The sequence below is a fragment of the Papaver somniferum genome, chromosome 1, assembly GCF_003573695.1.
Source record: "Papaver somniferum cultivar HN1 chromosome 1, ASM357369v1, whole genome shotgun sequence".
Classification (NCBI taxonomy): Eukaryota; Viridiplantae; Streptophyta; class Magnoliopsida; order Ranunculales; family Papaveraceae; genus Papaver; species Papaver somniferum.
In genome coordinates, this window is record NC_039358.1 from 97,903,635 (window position 1) to 97,920,170 (window position 16,536).

At 35.7% G+C, this 16,536-nt stretch overlaps 2 protein-coding genes and 1 long non-coding RNA gene across 4 annotated transcripts; 2 read left to right on the plus strand and 1 right to left on the minus strand.

Annotated features, from left to right (window-relative positions):
• The first annotated feature begins 63 nt into the window (after window positions 1-63).
• LOC113331513 lies at window positions 64-1,587 on the plus strand. Its single transcript, XR_003350998.1, has 2 exons — window positions 64-202; window positions 1,084-1,587. It is a non-coding gene; the product is annotated as an uncharacterized LOC113331513 (long non-coding RNA).
• A 7,209-nt stretch (window positions 1,588-8,796) lies between these two features.
• Window positions 8,797-10,511, plus strand: LOC113295073 (mitotic-spindle organizing protein 1A-like). Of its 2 annotated transcripts, none has more exons than XM_026543434.1 (3): window positions 8,797-8,939; window positions 9,370-9,617; window positions 10,056-10,511. In XM_026543434.1, the coding sequence occupies exon 2, from the start codon at window positions 9,395-9,397 to the stop codon at window positions 9,611-9,613; it is 219 nt and encodes a 72-aa protein (XP_026399219.1). In that variant the 5' UTR covers window positions 8,797-8,939; window positions 9,370-9,394; the 3' UTR covers window positions 9,614-9,617; window positions 10,056-10,511. The 2 variants fall into 2 exon arrangements, with proteins under 2 accessions (XP_026399219.1, XP_026399217.1); XM_026543432.1 differs by having other exon boundaries at window positions 10,254-10,511.
• A 328-nt stretch (window positions 10,512-10,839) lies between these two features.
• On the minus strand, window positions 10,840-16,249 carry LOC113295070 (bifunctional aspartokinase/homoserine dehydrogenase-like). Its single transcript, XM_026543428.1, has 12 exons — window positions 16,064-16,249; window positions 15,773-15,935; window positions 15,210-15,287; window positions 14,844-14,959; window positions 14,600-14,653; window positions 13,222-13,309; window positions 13,010-13,102; window positions 12,866-12,906; window positions 12,577-12,630; window positions 12,297-12,460; window positions 11,451-11,520; window positions 10,840-11,216 (listed from the first exon to the last, which is right to left on the minus strand). The coding sequence occupies exons 1-12, from the start codon at window positions 16,196-16,198 to the stop codon at window positions 11,091-11,093; spliced, it is 1,182 nt and encodes a 393-aa protein (XP_026399213.1). The 5' UTR covers window positions 16,199-16,249; the 3' UTR covers window positions 10,840-11,090.
• Window positions 16,250-16,536: the final 287 nt, after the last annotated feature.

A 16,536-nucleotide genomic window follows, 5' to 3' on the forward strand; every position in this document is an offset into this window, starting at 1 on the left:
ACTAGGCCTATTTTTTTAGATTTTTCCACTGTCAAACCCACTGGCGCAAAACTTCATGTGCGCCCCCATTTTAGTTAGAAAAATTGTTCTCAAACTCATAATTCATGATTCTGTTTTGCTCTTTTCTAAAGAAAACTACTTTTTCAATTCGTTTTCTTCTTCCTCCCAACTCAAGCACCTGCTCCTGCTCCAATCAGTGATGGTATGATTACCTATCTCCATTTATAGATTTCATTTTAATCTTCCCCCAAACTCAAGCACCTACTCGTGCTTCAATTAGTGATGGTATGGTTACCTATCTCCATTTATAGATCTCGTTATAATCTGGCCGACCTTTTATTTTCAGCATTTTGCAATTAAAATCTGCTTAGATTGTTTATGACTTATTAATTTTGGTTATAAAGATTTGATTTTTAAGATACCCACGAAGGAAATATTTGAATTTGAAGCAACCCTATGAGAAATAGGTTCGATTTTGAAGCAATTAACGAAAAAGGTTTTAACTTTTGTTCCACCATTATTTTAATTGGAATTATTTTGTCTGTAATTGGTGAAATGTGAAATGGGTTTTCATTAGATTACCCAATATGTATCATATTTCGATGGATCTAGATCCTGAACTTGTAATGATAACTGGTGTATGAAATAGTTAATGGTATTCACATTAGAAATGCCGCTCATATCATGTTGACCTGAGATGTAGCCAGCTCTGGGCAGGCGAAAGGCTTGTTATTCACGTCCAAGAATGGCCAACACATTCGTTTGACCTGAGCTGTAGCTTGTTCTGTGCAAACGAAAGGTTTGTTATTCACGTTGGAGAATGCCTGCATATCCACTTGATCTTATTAGCTGTAACCATCTCTAGGCACAAATGCTGAGATTGAACATAATGTGCCAAGATACTTGTTCAATTAGGATATTTTCATCCTTCATTTGCTTAGCATTAGCATGAATGGGTACAGAACATACTGTCTGTTCACATTCTTTTTGTTCTTGAGTCCTTACGGTTCTTTGTCTAATTGTTATTTACGTTTCAGTTTTTTGTTTAATTAATTCTAAGGGTTTGCGAATGGTTGTGTTTAGTTGTAGGAACAACAATCGACCAAGGAATTGCATACGTGTTAATGCTAGTTGTTCTTGTGCTAACCTATATTATTCATGAGACAAATTAAGAAGTGAAATTATGAATTAGGTATTTGTTAGTGAATGAAGAACGACGACGATGATAACTTTCTTATATATAAAAAATAAACTTACAAGGTTATGTGGATGAATGAGGAGGGAGGATGGGATTGTTTGAGCTTTGAGAAATGGCGTGGTGTTGATTTTGTGCGAGCGACTGGCTGCAGCAGGGGGATGAAATGAGGATTAAGAGATAGCCAGTGTCCGAGAAAGTTCAAGTCCAATCCTGACACCGTAACGGAGTTTTGTATATAGGTATTATCACAGTATTTTGTTATGTTTTGTAGAATTTGGTTATATATATTTATTGTTTTTTGTACACAAGTATGTTCCTTGTAGAAGGGATATACTATACAAATCTACCTTTGTTACACGACGTTTCATCAAGTTCAGTTTATCTTTTCATCCTTTGCATTTCAGTTGACTAATCCATACGAAATTTTTCATTCAACACGCACTCTCGGTTAAGTCTGAAATAGCTGAACGGATAAGAATACAGAATGCTAGTCAGATACTCTAATTTGTATTGAGACTGTTAGGTGCTTGCAGGCTTTGGGTCAATATTTTTATTTTTTACACTTCTCAAAGATGAAGAGGGTTATTTGGATTGTCATTTGTTTGTGTTGTTACAGTTTGCATCATCAAACAATTAAATACTACTTTATTGTGATCCATTGGTATGTCAATATTGGTTTTACTTTACATACTTGTCTTGTGTTCTCGTTTTTAATGTTTAATTTTAGTATCTGTTAGTGCATACCTGTTATGCATAATTTGTTATGCAGGTATGAAAATGGATGCATAACCTATTACGCAACAACTTTTTTATTACTATTGAAACTAATAAAAATAAAAAGAGTGCATAATTTTTCATGCATCTACAATAATATCTGCATAACATGTTATTCAGTCGTGAAAATGGATGCATAAAGCATTATGCAACCACTTTTTTGCAAGTATTAATATAAAAAAAAATGGATGCATAACATGATATGCATCTAAAATATGGCTGCGTAACGCATTATGCATCAACTTTTTTGGTAAGCCCTGAAATTAACCAAAACAATGGATGCATAACTTGTTATGTAGTCGAGAAGGCGTCTTTTGTTTTTTGTGATATTATTTTGTAGGCGTATATATTGTTTTAGTGGTTGCATAACTAAATTAGTAAATGCATGAACAAAAATATAGTTGCATAACGTTTTATGCATCTTTTTGTTGTGTATGCATAATGTGTTATGCATCTTTTTTGGTGGCTACATAATGGCTATGTATCAAGTTTTTGAAAAATTTTCCTTAAGCGATGATCACCTCCGATTCTTTTCGTGAAAAACAAAAATTTGATATTGTTGTTTGTACTCGTTGTGTAGTTCTCTTAAAAAGATTTCCAATGATATAAATTTTGTAAAATTCCAAGACGCGGTTTTTTAGATATGTTATATCCAAGTTGCGTTGTCAATTACACCCCTGAAAAATTAGGATGCATAACCCTTTATGCAGACACTTTTCAAAATTTCATATAATTATGGGTGTCATGGAAACAAAAAATAATCTTGGGTCTGACAATAAGAATATTTTTTTTCGGCCTGCGCCTAATTTTCCCTATGGAGATTCGATCGCTCAAACTTCTTGGATGGGCCTGTTTGGTTGAAACAGGCTTGGTAAGGTGATTGGATTCAACAGAGTTGGGCTACATGATTGATTGGAAGAAAACATAGGTCGTATTATCTCTGGAAGCTTTCAGATTAATATGAAAGGTTGCGTGTGCTGTAGAGATCCCGAGTCGTGTATTGAACGTGTTTGAAGGACTCGGGCTACCAATAGAAGCGTGAAGGAGAGAGTTGTACTGCTGCAAGAGATAAAAGAAGGAAGTTTCCATATTTGTCTCGGTACAACAGGGAAGTGAAGAAGTTACAGGAAGATTGTGTTACGTGGAAAATAGGGTTCATATGATTCGTATCTGTTAATGAAAGAAGAGTTTGATAAGTTTGGAAACAATTGAAACAAGCAAGGAAGTTTAGAAGAGAATAATCTCGTAACTTGGACGTGAAGAACAAAAAAAATATTTTCGAAGATTTTCGAGAGATTTGAGGGCCTTTGGATATATATATATATATTTGTGTGTGTTTCGAGTCACAGAGGGATACAGAGAGTCTGGAAGAAAGTATAGTCTTAGAATCGTAAAAATTAAGTGTTTCAGAAAGTTTACCTGCTGCTGCAACTCAAGAACACGAAGAACATAGCCTGTCAGACACAGTCGCAGAAGATATCGTTAATCAACAACAGAAGGCTTATCGTACTTTGTTCTGTAGAGAAAGAGCTTTAGCAACAGAAGTAGCTGAGCAGTTTTTGTTGCTGAATACGTTTAGCGACTAAAAATCGTCGTAAGCAGAATTTTTCATTATTTTTAATATAATGATTAATCAAGTACTCTCCATTTTTCGATTCATGAGTAGCTAAGTTTCTTTTCTAGGGTTTTGGAAGAAGCTATTTTCGATGAGTGAATTTTAGTAATTATTTTCTTTGATTTATTACTCCAATATTGTGCTTTTAATTTGTCTAATTTTTTTTTTCTTTATATTAAGAGAGAAAGAAGTGGTCCCTTTTTATATTAAGAGAGAAAAAGAAGAAAATAAAGTGGTCCCTCTATGGATAAATTAGTAAACTAATAACATTTGACTTTTCACAAAAATAAACAAGTCTATTTTTTTGAAACATCCAGATAAAGAAACAAGCCTATTTTTTTGAAAGGGAGAGAGTATTTAAAAAACAAACAAATTATAAGCCAGCAGCAGCGTAAACTTTAGTTTTTGAGACCGATGAAAGAGAGAATATTAGACAAGTCTCCCAAACTCGAGCGAAAATGTTTTGTCTTATTTCGAGACTTTACTTTTGGTAGTCGAAAGATGGTGAGACTGAACAAGAGAAAGAAAAAGGACTACGGTCTTAGCTGTACTTCTAGAACGAAGATGCAAAATGGGCGACAGATTTCTTAATCTAAACTTGGAGTAACATGACTAGGGGGGGGGGGGGGGGGGGGGGGAAAGGGAAGATGATATCAAATCATACTCGATATACATTATCTTTATAGGTAAAAATGGATTTGGATGGTCTATTCTAACTTCTGAGATTGAAGAATTCCCCAGGTTTTTTTATTCGTAACGACATCAAATATCTTCATCAACTGATGTTGCAATTCAAGCTAAAGCTAATTATTTTAACATGCTAACCAACTTAAAATCAGTGGGAATATCTAGTTAGACTAGATGGGGGCACAGTAGTGGAGATGATGGATTTTATTTTTCTTATCATGGTACAAATTTATTGCTCTGAATCAAGTTAATTCTTATAGAGCCACATTTGATGTTAACGATGATCAATTGATTGAGACATGGAAGTCGGAATCATGGACATAAAAGGAATATCCATTATAATTTCAAGATGGTTAGTGGGCGTGAATATCTGTTTGGAAAAAAGTTCACATTCTTTAATTCCTTTGGAAGTAGTCGATGAGATTAACCATTGGATCTGGATAAGAAGTGTCCTCGCTATGCTTAAGTCTTATGATCTCTTAAAATTAGCAGGAGAAGAACTAGGAGACCTATTTTAAATGTTGATGAGTTAACTATGCATCAACATGATCGTTCTTTCTTCAAAATTGCAGTCAAAGGAGATGAGACTAAAATTCCGGCAATTCGACTATCATTTTTAACATACGACCGGAGAAATGAACCAGAAACTGCATATGCCCTCATTTGTGTGATGTTAAACTCTTGTGAGGGGAAATGGTGGGTCCTACTCAAAGTAAAAGGCAAATTTACGAGTGGGTTGTTTTGGAGTGGGTTCGCTGGTTGGACAGGAGCTGGTGGAAAAGGGCAAGCGACACTTCGTTTGCCGCTTAACAAAATAATCGGACACTCCGAGTTTGGAAAACTTTAGGGCATGTTTGGTACCATTTCAGAAATAGATTTCAAAAATGATTTTCTATCGTTTTTAAACTATATATTTTTTCTTTATTTTCATTTTCTATTAAACTTTAAATAGGTGTTTGATAGGAAATTTAGAAAACCGTTTTTAAAAACATAATTACAAAAATTAGTTATAAGCTATAACAGTTCATACTATTATTTTGGACATTGAAGTTAACAGGAGATTCAATGTTTGAGCAGAGAAAAATTAACCATGAAAGAGAGGTTTCAAGAGATCATATCATGTTTGTCCTGAGATACCTTTATTCGAAGAGAAGAAAAAGAAAAAGAAAACAATGAAAACAACAATTTGTCATTTTCATTTTTATTGTTTTCAAAAGAAACCTATTATAAGGGCTCCAAGAAAAGAGTTTTGAGGGCTCCTAAGAATTCAAATATCCTATAATGAAGATAATCGGACCTAATTCATAAGAAAAGTACTAAAATATCCTTAACATATTAAATATTGAAACCTATAACTAATTTGTTTTCATTCCTCTCCTGTTGACTCTTCCATTTTCTTCTTCCCCATCACCTCCATCGCCTATTTCTGCGACTAATCGTCAATTCCCAAAATAATTCATTATCGATTAACACCACTCAATGCACCCGCAATGACTTCAATAAGGTAAAAATAAAAAAAAAACCCATCTCATTTCATTGGTTTTAATGCGTGGATAGGTTTTTGAAAAAACAGTTTCAGAACTGTCTACGGTTTGGAAGTATGAATTTTCCCAACCGTAAGTCATCTATGGTTTGGAGTTCTTAACTTCTAAAACGTATATATTGGGTTCATAAATCCTATCGTTTGAAAAAATCATACTTCCATACCGTAACTTCTACCTACAGTTGGTTCGATTGATGTTTCCTCACCGTAGGTTAGCTTACGGTTCGAATTTGGGGTTTTCAAAAGCAAAAATAAGTGATGGATTTTTTTAGTTTTTCTTTTTGTGATCGTCATCTTCATCGCGACGGAGAAGAATAAGAAGAGAGAAAGAAGAATGATAGGGTTTTTCTATGATCATTATCTTCATCATGATTTATGAATGAAAAGAGAATGAGAAGATAATAGATTTAGTTTTTTGTATATGATCATCATCATGATTTATGAATGAAAAGAGAATGAGAAGATAATAAATTTAATTTTATAATTCATGGAGGGTGTTTTAGCCATTACAAAAAATAGTTGGATACGAGGTTTTGTTGATTACTATTTCAAAACCCGATCTTGTGATCCCTCAAAACCCAATGTTTGAAGCCCTTATAATAGGTTTCTTTCGAAAACAGAAAACATTGGAAAAATATTTTTAGGAAACATGTCTACCAAACGTGTTATTTAGTGTTTTCTGTTTTTAGAAACAGAAAATGGTTTTTAAAAACTACACCAATCACAACCTTAGTCTTTTTTATGCTACGCCAATGTAATTAATTCTGAATTCTAGTCCATGTCTGTAGGGATCGAGACACTGGGACAACTTTATCTCAGGGAGATTTTCGGTGAAAATCTCGGAATAACGTTTTCGAGTTTCATACATATAGTATGTTATATCAAAAAATTTCACACATATTGTGTATGATATATATATAATTAAATACCATCAATTTTTAAAACTAGAATCAATTCTTCATTCAAAATTGTAGAAAACTTAAAATCCGCAGAAATTTCAAAAAATTCAACCAAATATTCCGGCCAAGTCAACCGAGATTCAACCAAAATTTCCTCCCGATTTCGGTCAATTCCGGATGAATTCCGCCTCAGCGAAATCAAACATTCCGCTACCTTGAATGCTGAAAGAGAAATTTCCACGGCGAGATGTGGGCCATCTCGGCGGAGATTGACTACATAGTGCTACGCTACATTTTGACGTAGAATTCTAGTGCCCATAGTCCATGCTCTAAAACAAAAGTGGGTCTGGTTCAACAACCAATGGTTTGTAAAGAACGATTTTTTGGGGACCGTGGTTTTTTTGGGGGGACCATGGTTTTATTTTGGGTAAAGGCATTAGAAGTAATTTTAGGTCACCCCATATCTAGTTATTTATTTAATACCTAATCTACCCTCTTAATTAATTTTAGGTTATGATTAGTGAATGATTTAGTTAAAAACAATTAGTGAGATTAAATTAAAAGATGGGTTTATTACTAGTTGAGTAGAATTATTGAGAGAGTAGAATTAGAGAAGATGGAGAAAAACATGGAAAATATTTTTTTTTTCCAATTCACTAAGTTTGAGTATTCAAATGATGAAAACTCATCTGATTCTTCATCTTCATCCTCTCATAAATATTTGTTAATCTTCAAAATGATCCGGATTTGAACTGGATTTTGAACAGTTCTGTTACTTTATATGAAGAACAAGTAACCGAACTCATCTGAAGCTGTAGTTCGGTTGCCCCGTGAGATGAACAAGTAACCGAACTCATCTAAAAGTGTAGTTCGGTTACTTTTTCCAAACACGCAGGATACCGAACTCTCAAATAATAGAATTTCTAGGAGTTACAACGTTATGTTTGGTTGGTTCTCAACTAACCGAACTTTGGTGTACAAAGTTCGGTTGGTTCGCAAACTGCATGCACTTTTGATCTAACCGAATTTTATGTAATATAAGAGTATATAAGTTTACAAAGTTCGGTTCTTTCGCAAACTTGAACCTAACAGCTAACCAACCGAACTCTGAGTTCGGTTTCTGCGATAAAATTGTGAAGTTGCCGAACTTAACAAACAAAAAAAATGTGAAGTTCCAGCATCTATTGGCTAAGTTCGGTAACTTTGTAGTTTTAAAAGTTTTTGGGAACAAACCGAACTCTATTGGCTAAGTTCGATTATTTTGGAACTCAACATAGTGGCCACAACAACACAGTTCGGTTAGACTGGATTTGTTTTTTTTTCGGTTCTAAGGGTGGAGTTCGGTTACTTTGTAGTTTTAAAATATTTTGCGAAACAACCGAACAGAGAGTTCGGTGACTTAGTTTTAAATCCAATAGAACCGAATTGTTCTTCGTGTTCTTCATTTTCAAGAAGTTCGGTCAGTAAACTAGGGTTTTTTGGAAAATCGGCTTAACCGAACATGGCTCTGTAACTCCTATTAAAACCATATTTTGATGATTTCTATTCGATTGAAGCAATCAAAATCAAATTAAAGTGAAGGGTTTGTTGGAAAATACCTCCGGAGTGGTCCCATGGCAGAATCAGGTTGCGGCTGGCGTTTTATACTCGATAAAATTATTATGTAACCGAACTTAATTGTGATTGCATTGATGTTGTTACATTTCTTAAATAGGCGGTGCTGGTGGTGAAAGGAGGTGGTGGTGGTAATCGGTGGTTGGTGGTGGTGATAATCGGAGGTGGTGGTGGTGGTAATCGGCGGTGGTGGGCGGTGGTGGTGTTGGTGGTTGGTGGTGGTGGTAATCGGCGGTGGTGGGAGGAGGTAGTGGTTATATATATAGGTGGTTATTAGGTTGGTTTTAAATTAAATTAGGTTAAGGGTAGGTTAGTCATTTCAACGTTTTAGGACACCCTTATCACTATAGAGAAGGTGGCTCAATAAAACGATGGTGCCCTCAAAAAAAAAAACCATGATCCCTGAAAAATCATTCTTTGTAAAGAACTTTTCTTGTTTTAAACATTTACAGGGAGTGCACATGCATTTTGGACTCTCATAGAGGCTGCTCAAAGGTATAAAGATAAAGACTCCGAGAAGAAGTCGAACCCATAAAAGTTGAAAACCTAACTATCGAGGTTACTCTGAACTTGTATTGAAGATCTTTCTGCTACTGTGTATGTTATTAGGTAAGGTTTTTTATTAGTTACATATTGATTCAAATTTTAAGAGGGGGAACGAAAAAAAAATGATATCAAGCGTTTGATTAAATTCTTCATTGAGTTTTAAGTTTTGTCTTATAGGGTAGGTTGTAAGTTAGATATTGTTTAGTTGTTTGAAAATTGGTAATGGGGAATTCGTTATTTGTGTGGAAATGATTGGAGTAGGAATAAACCCTAGCTGTGTTAAGAATTAACGTTTTATGTCTTATTTCTACTTAATTTACCACACTTAATTGAATTTTTAAGGCGTTGGCACAGGAATAATAGTAGCTTAATTCAGCAGAACTCGAAGCAATTGGAACGAATTCTAATAGGAGCATGGAATGGAATAAGTTCTTGACTTGTTATTCTACTAGTTATTACTTCTAAACAGGCTTTAATTTGTCATTTCCTTCAGATTTTTATCAGTCTACTACGTTAATATGGATCCAGAGGCTTCAAGAAATGCTCGAGAATCGTTGGAACTAGCTTTTCAAATGTCGAACATTCTAGAAACAGGGTTGGATCGCCACACACTTTCAGTCCTCGTTGCTCTTTGTGAAAAGGGTTTGAATCCTGAGTCACTTGCTGCACTTGTCAAGGAGCTCAGAAGGGAACCACAAACTAATTCTACTACATCTACGGTTCCTACTCTTCCCTGATCAGGTCTACCTTCTTAAACCCTCTCTTGATTCTTGGTTTGATTTTTTCTAAAACAAGTTACAGGCAAAATTAAATTTGCCAACAACTAAATAAAAAATGATAGCAACAGATTTGAAATTTCTATCGATTATCTCGGACCATCTTCGTCTGCATTACAATCACTTTCTCTAAATTGAAGAGTAAGTACCTATTTATTGGGATTAACCTCTTTAACCTGACACTGGTAGAAACTGCAATGAACAGTATCCGTCAAACACTGTTTGATATTTGTCTGCTTGGTAGACTGCTGCAGTTACTCTTTAAAGAAGTTCGACTACCCAATTGTATAATGAGTAGGTGCAGATTATCGACTTGCGATACCGCAGTACTTTATCAGAATTTATCTTATTTTTCCATTTACAGAAGTATTTGGTTTTTAAAATGTAAGATGGTTAGTTGCAGGTTACGGTTCATAACTGGTCTGCAGAAAATCAAAGTTAGTTTTGAAGATTGTGCAGTGGAGCTACGGATGAGAGAATACAATTGCCCAGACTATGTGCCATTTAGTTTCCCATATATATTCTCCTGTTATCAGTTTCTGTCTAACAGCATAATGAGCATAACTATCAATTGACTTACACTTGCTATTTGCTGTTTCAGGAAGAGGATCGACCAGTTGGCATGGCCGTGTGTAGTGTGCACTGGATAGAATCAATTCACCATTCTCAATCTTCACCGTGTACATATTTTGTTGTTTGCCTGCTGCTCTAGTGTTGTTAGAACAGAGAGCTTCAAGATGGAGTTTAACAAAAGCGTCCAAGTACAACATTTTCTTGTAATTCTTTTCTCTTAATTTGAAAAGATTTAAGATACTGCTATGAAGAAAATAGAAGGGTGTGCCTGCTGCCCTTGCTCTGATTTTGTGTGGCGTTTTTGCTTGTTCTATTCCAAGTCTGCAACCCTACACTGTTGGTTTGTTACCATTGCAACCGATTAAGGTCTGAAAGAGCTCAATCATAAGGCAGAAATACTGAATGCCAAAAAACCAAATCCATGGACCTTTGGTTCGCCCAACTTCCATTCCCGTTATATCGGGTAATGTTTCTTGGGTTTTCCCGTAAAATTAGTGTGAAAATCTCATAGTGCATACTCATGGATGTTACAGACGTCACTTCAGATGATCATCTGGTTAAGGCATAATGTGGACGCCGGAATGGCTTAACAATTCAACTGTGAGAGAACTTCATCCAAATAAAACCAGAAAAACATAATTAACTGACGATGGCTTCTGGGATTCCTCAGAAATAATTTTTAAGCAATTCAGTAACTTTAAACCAAACCATATCGTAATTGATAACAGCCTAAATGTTTAAACCTCCGCAGTTTTTACATATCCAAGCATAAAACATCCCTAATCAGAGTACCAGGCTTGCATGATACAATTAAAATTTGTGACCATGAAATAGTCCTAGTTTCTAGTTAAAGAGATTTTCTTGGTCAAGGAAAGAGGTCCTGAAGATCAAGAATATCGGCCAGGACGCCGGCTGCTGTTGTGTCATTGCCTGCTCCTGCACCTTGAATGACCAAGGGCAACTCATTGTAGCACCTGCTGTATACCTCCAACTGCAAGTGCACCAACCAAAATAAGGTTATTTACTCTTTCACGTGTGTATATCAGTCTGTTTGTTTCGAGTGCATTAAAGAGAAATATAACACCTATCCTTTTTGAATCCTCTAATTTAGTTTCATATATTAGAAACATTTTGATGACATTTAAGCCCGAGGGCTTCACAGTCCACACATTTATTCTGACTATCAACAGAAGTACAAGATGAACATATACAATGAGAAGTTTACCACATTATCGCTTCCTTTCAATCTGCCCAGAGGAGAATCTTTTGGAAGTTCTTTGATCCCAACCTGACAACTGACAAGGAAAGAGTACTGCTTGTCAAAACAAAATGGGGTTCAGTAAAGTTTAGACAAAACAAAACATAACGCGAAGTATCTCTACTTGGAAATAGCACATCGTCTCTGCTTGAAGTATATTTTACGGTTTATTACCATAACAACTTGCTATGCAATCCAAAGACAAGAGGGAAACCAAAAAGGGAAAGAACCCTATAATGATTTTTTACAAAAATATCCTACAACATAAGGAATTCCTCTTTGTTATAGATCAAGAGAAACGTTGCATGTATATTAAATAATCAGTTAATATAGCACAAGAAAAACCAGATGATAACTGAAACTGTACTATTCCCCCACATTAACTTCCTGTCATGGATCTGTAGACAAGTAGCCCAGATAGCTTAAACCTTATTTCAGTACCTGAACTTTTCACCAGAAGGTGTAAATAGAAAAAGAGTTTAGCCATCTGGCCTATCTCACTTTCAATGAGGACTACCAGATATCGGTCCCAGGATTAGTTGAGTGCACAAAGAACCACAATAGCTTGACAAGTTCCAGGGGGGGGGGGGGGGGGGGGGGGGGTTGCTTTACTCTGCTTTTCCCTTAAAGAATTGATCTTCTTGCTCCAATTTTTTGAAAAAAACACTCACTAAGATATTTTGTGCTAAGTTAATGCAGATCTTGATTTAATTGTTGCAAATAATTATCCATAACTCACCATGTCAATTGAAGATTTCAGAAACAGGATAACATAAATCTGGTTATGTGGCAAAACAAAACCTTAATAACTACCTTGATCCCTCAATGGAACAGACATATCGGAGCACATTCCCATTTGAAGATGCTACTCCAAATCTCTTTCTGATATCATCATCCAGTGATGGAAGACCACTGGACAAGAAGTCCTCCACAGACATTTTATCAGGATCCATTTCATCCGGATATAAGCTTTCAACCTGCAAATTGGAAATAAAAATATCTTCCTCATTTGTTAAAATATAAGCTTCTTTCTGTATTGACAGAAAATCAACACAAACACATGGTTGGGCACAGAAAAATTAGTATGCCTAACCTTTATACTATCTAAATTGATCCGCCAACCGAGAAGCCGAGCAAGGATCAAAGCCTGTTTCAATATCATGAAAATTGACATTTCCAAACATAAGTAAAGCTTCTTGTGAGCCCGCTGTGAGCTTGATTTAACACAACTGTAACCAGATTTTTGATATGAATAATTTTTGGTATCATTATAAAATACATGATAGGGTTGCTCTATGATGCAATTCAACGCTATGCCCATGTTGATAAACGACGAAGGCTAACAAGTATTTAGGATATCAATTAACAGGAAATATGCACACCTTTCTAGCGACATCCATCCCGCCAAGGTCATCACGTGGATCTGTAGACAAAATACCAATCAGATTACACCAGAATTACATTTAGAATAAAGTTTCATATCGTTAAGTACAACAAGAAACCAAGACTTAAATATATTAGCAAACCTGGTTCGGTATATCCAAGGCCTTTAGCTGCTCTGACAACTTCGCTAAGTGGCTTTCCTCCTTCGACTTCACTCATTACATATCCTAGTGTCCCTGTTAGGAAAAATACCAAAAAACCATCAGAAAGCGTAAGAATATTAAACATAAATAAAACATTAAGTAGCAAACAATAGGCAAAGATTATGAAACAGATTCCTTCAACAAGTTGGTACCACTTAAACTTCCGATAACCCGATGGATGGGGTCTCCAGATGTAAGTATGCGATTTATCGATGCTATCACCGGAAGACCAGCACCAACCTACCATGATAAACAAAGCTACCAGTTAAGGTATAAGTTATGACCAAATTTTAACAATTTTGAAGAAGCATTTGTTAGGTATAATGTTTTAAAAGACACAATTTTGTGGATGCATAATAGACATTAGAAACAGCGATCAAGCCATTCAGCTCTGAAGAAATTAATCTAAGTTCAATTCATGTATCTCTGGAATGCTTGTCTTCTAAACCCCTCATAGTGATACTCACTTTGTTTACATTCCAGTAAAATGGGAACTAATGAAAAGCCGGAAAATGATTCACGATGTAGTGGAAGCCCTAGACTAGAAAGTATTACAACTCCAGGGACTGGATCATATGTTTAGTTTTCTACATCAAAGAACGGATATTTGAAACTTTAATTTAACTTTAAGTAAATCGACAGGATAACAAGGAAATCAACCGTCATACCTGATTTTAAAATTACAGTCACAGCTGCCACATCAAAGCTGATAAAGGGGTTTCTAACAAGCACCACATTGTCAAACTAGGAGCGCAGAATATATCTAATGCAAGTTACACACACACAATATTACAAGTTGTCATAGGGGAAGCTTCATCAACCAAGAAAAAGGCAGAAGCAAATCATGTGAATCGGTATTGGGATGAAACATGCTACTTCCCGTTGACTGCAGGATGCTACTTTCGAGGCATCAACTTTCAAAAGGAAAACTTTTTAAATACCCCTCAAAATCTACCTTTTAAAGTATACCCTTAATCAACTTAAATAACACTCCAAATTCTAAAAGCGGAAGCCACTAGCACGAGTTGTTTCCAGAAGTGGACGCAACTTTATACAAGTTGCTTCCAAAAGTGGAAGCAACTTTCTCAAGTTGACTCAAAAAAAAAAAAAAGGTCAACCAAAATGGAGGGCATTTATAATATTCCCAGTTTCCCACCTTTCAAAATTCTCCATATATATGGCATACTCTTCCTCAAATGGTGGCAACACTGACAGAGACTAAGACCACGCATCAAGGAATTTCAAGATAAGCACAAGATGTCAAGATCAAGAAAAGCGCGGCTTTGTACATTATAAACATGACAAGAGACATTGTTCTCTAATACTAGAGACATGTAGTTGATTTTCTAATGTCCAAGCAACTTAGAATGATGATATACTAGGGACTAGGAACCAGAGTACACCGCATCACAATCTTTCCTTTAGTAGTTAGGTCTTGCTATAACACCAGCAAAAAAATTAACCAATTCTAAGTAACAAAATACTACTGCAAGACTTAACCTTCAAGTAGAAAGAGATAGTGTTACTTACAGTTGATTCATGTCGAATGCGCCGTGGGTGTGAGAACAACTTCTCATAATCCTCCTGCATGCATGACAAACAACAACATGAATATTAGACAGGAGATCCTCCAATGTACCCCTTCTTTAAACAAATATGACAAAGCCAAAAACTGCATGGTCAAAGAGGACCTTTTATGGCTAATTAAAAGTCCATTCTGTTTTAAATTGGTTACAAATGTAATTTCATTGATGAACATAGTTAGACAAGTTACCAGTGAAGATGTAAGAGGCTTCTTGTTTGCTAGCACAGCACAGCAACCAAAGTCAACAACTTTGGTTAGGATTCCAATGGTCTCAGAACTGGCAGAGCAATCAATAAATGCCAAACCTATTTGGAAGAAAAGAGGGTTTAGCAAATCAACGACAGCTGTAAAAGCTGCTACAGGCTGATTGCAGGTGAACCTCTACAGCTACTAAAATACTTTCACTCACAGTAAAAGGTGAACTTCACAGTACAGTCATAAAATTTTCAGAAATGAGAGTCTAATGCTCAAAATTCCACATGTGGCGTAACACTAAACATTCGATATAAACAAATCCACATCAAAACAACACCTTAACCTGGATATGCTACGAACCAGTTGATCTTCCGAGAAGTTTAGCAGTATCCAAAATTTTATCTGTAGATTCCTTTTTTGTGAATATTTGGCATTCACCTAGTACAAGTACAAAAAAAAAAAGAAAAAACAGTATTAATTGCTTAGTTACTTCGGTTAGTCAGATGAAGAATCCCAAGATGCTCAGGACATCAACATCACTGTTCAAAAACCTTAATCATAAAAACAAGCAAGCTAATTCATTACCACTTGATCCAAACAGAAAAATAAAAACACTGAACGAACATTGAAAGTGAAGTACTCAATAAGATATGACTAACTCTGAAATCACAATTGCTGAGGCTAAATATAGTGTCAGGAGTAACATGTTTTTCCTTCTTTATTTGTTTTTCCTGTTTGAAACTCTATTTCACACTTTCTCTAAAGTCAAATTCAGAATACAGTGAAAGTAATCAAGAAAAGATGAAATCTGCATTGACAGCAGAGGGTCATAATTCTTCTCTACTTGTATCCATAACGCAATCAACCTACTACTCATTTGTACCAATAAAAGAAAGACAGCAGCAGGATTCACTTTTTTTTACCTGAACGGGCATTACTGATAGTGGAGAGAGATAAGCCAGATGATTTAACCCGACAAATTTCCAAGAGCAATGAATCATTGAACTCCGATTTACTATCAGATACATGAGGTAAAACCAGAAATGATGTACTATCACATACACCCACAACTCGCAAGTGCAATCCCTATATATAGAGAAAGAAACAAGACAAGGTATCAGTTTTAGAACCCTAGATTTTTTTCTGCTTAGTCTAGATTACGAGACCTTCAGAATAAGCCTGAAAAAGAAATGCTAGAGAATCAAGTGTTTTACCAGTTTAGAGTGAAGGGATCTAGAGTTGATTATGTGTTGAATAAGCTGTTTTCCAACACCACCACACCCCATTAGAACCACATTTATGTTCTTCGTCATATTGTCTTCACTAGGCTTCCGTCTGTCAGCGCTCATTTGATTAATAAGAAACGGGAACTGATAGACCTACCGAGCTGAGAAACCCGCAGAATCGGTGGCCTCTCACATATCTGCGGGCACGCATCCACTGAAGCTGAGCAATGGGTCACTGTTTTATTGGTGGGACCCACAGATTTGTGACCTAGTTAGTAATTCTCCGAATCATTCCTAAATGATTCGTGAACGTATCTGAACTGATCCAACAATGATACTTACGAACTATTTGAACTCCAAACCTAATTTGCGGATTATATGGACCACACGAATGATTCGCGAACGTATCCGAACTGATCGAATCCGAATGATATTTCCGAACTAGAACTCCGAACCTAGTT

Coding starts and splice junctions, on each gene's coding strand:
- LOC113295073 (XM_026543434.1), top strand. CDS start 9,395: ATGGATCCAGAGGCTTCAAGAAATGCTCGAGAATCGTTGGAACTAGCT.
- LOC113295070 (XM_026543428.1), bottom strand. CDS start 16,198: ATGAGCGCTGACAGACGGAAGCCTAGTGAAGACAATATGACGAAGAAC. Junction 15,288..15,772: donor TATCAGTAATGCCCGTTCAG/GTAAAAAAAAGT, acceptor TACTTGTACTAG/GTGAATGCCAAATATTCACA. Junction 14,654..14,843: donor AGCCTCTTACATCTTCACTG/GTAACTTGTCTA, acceptor TCATGCATGCAG/GAGGATTATGAGAAGTTGTT.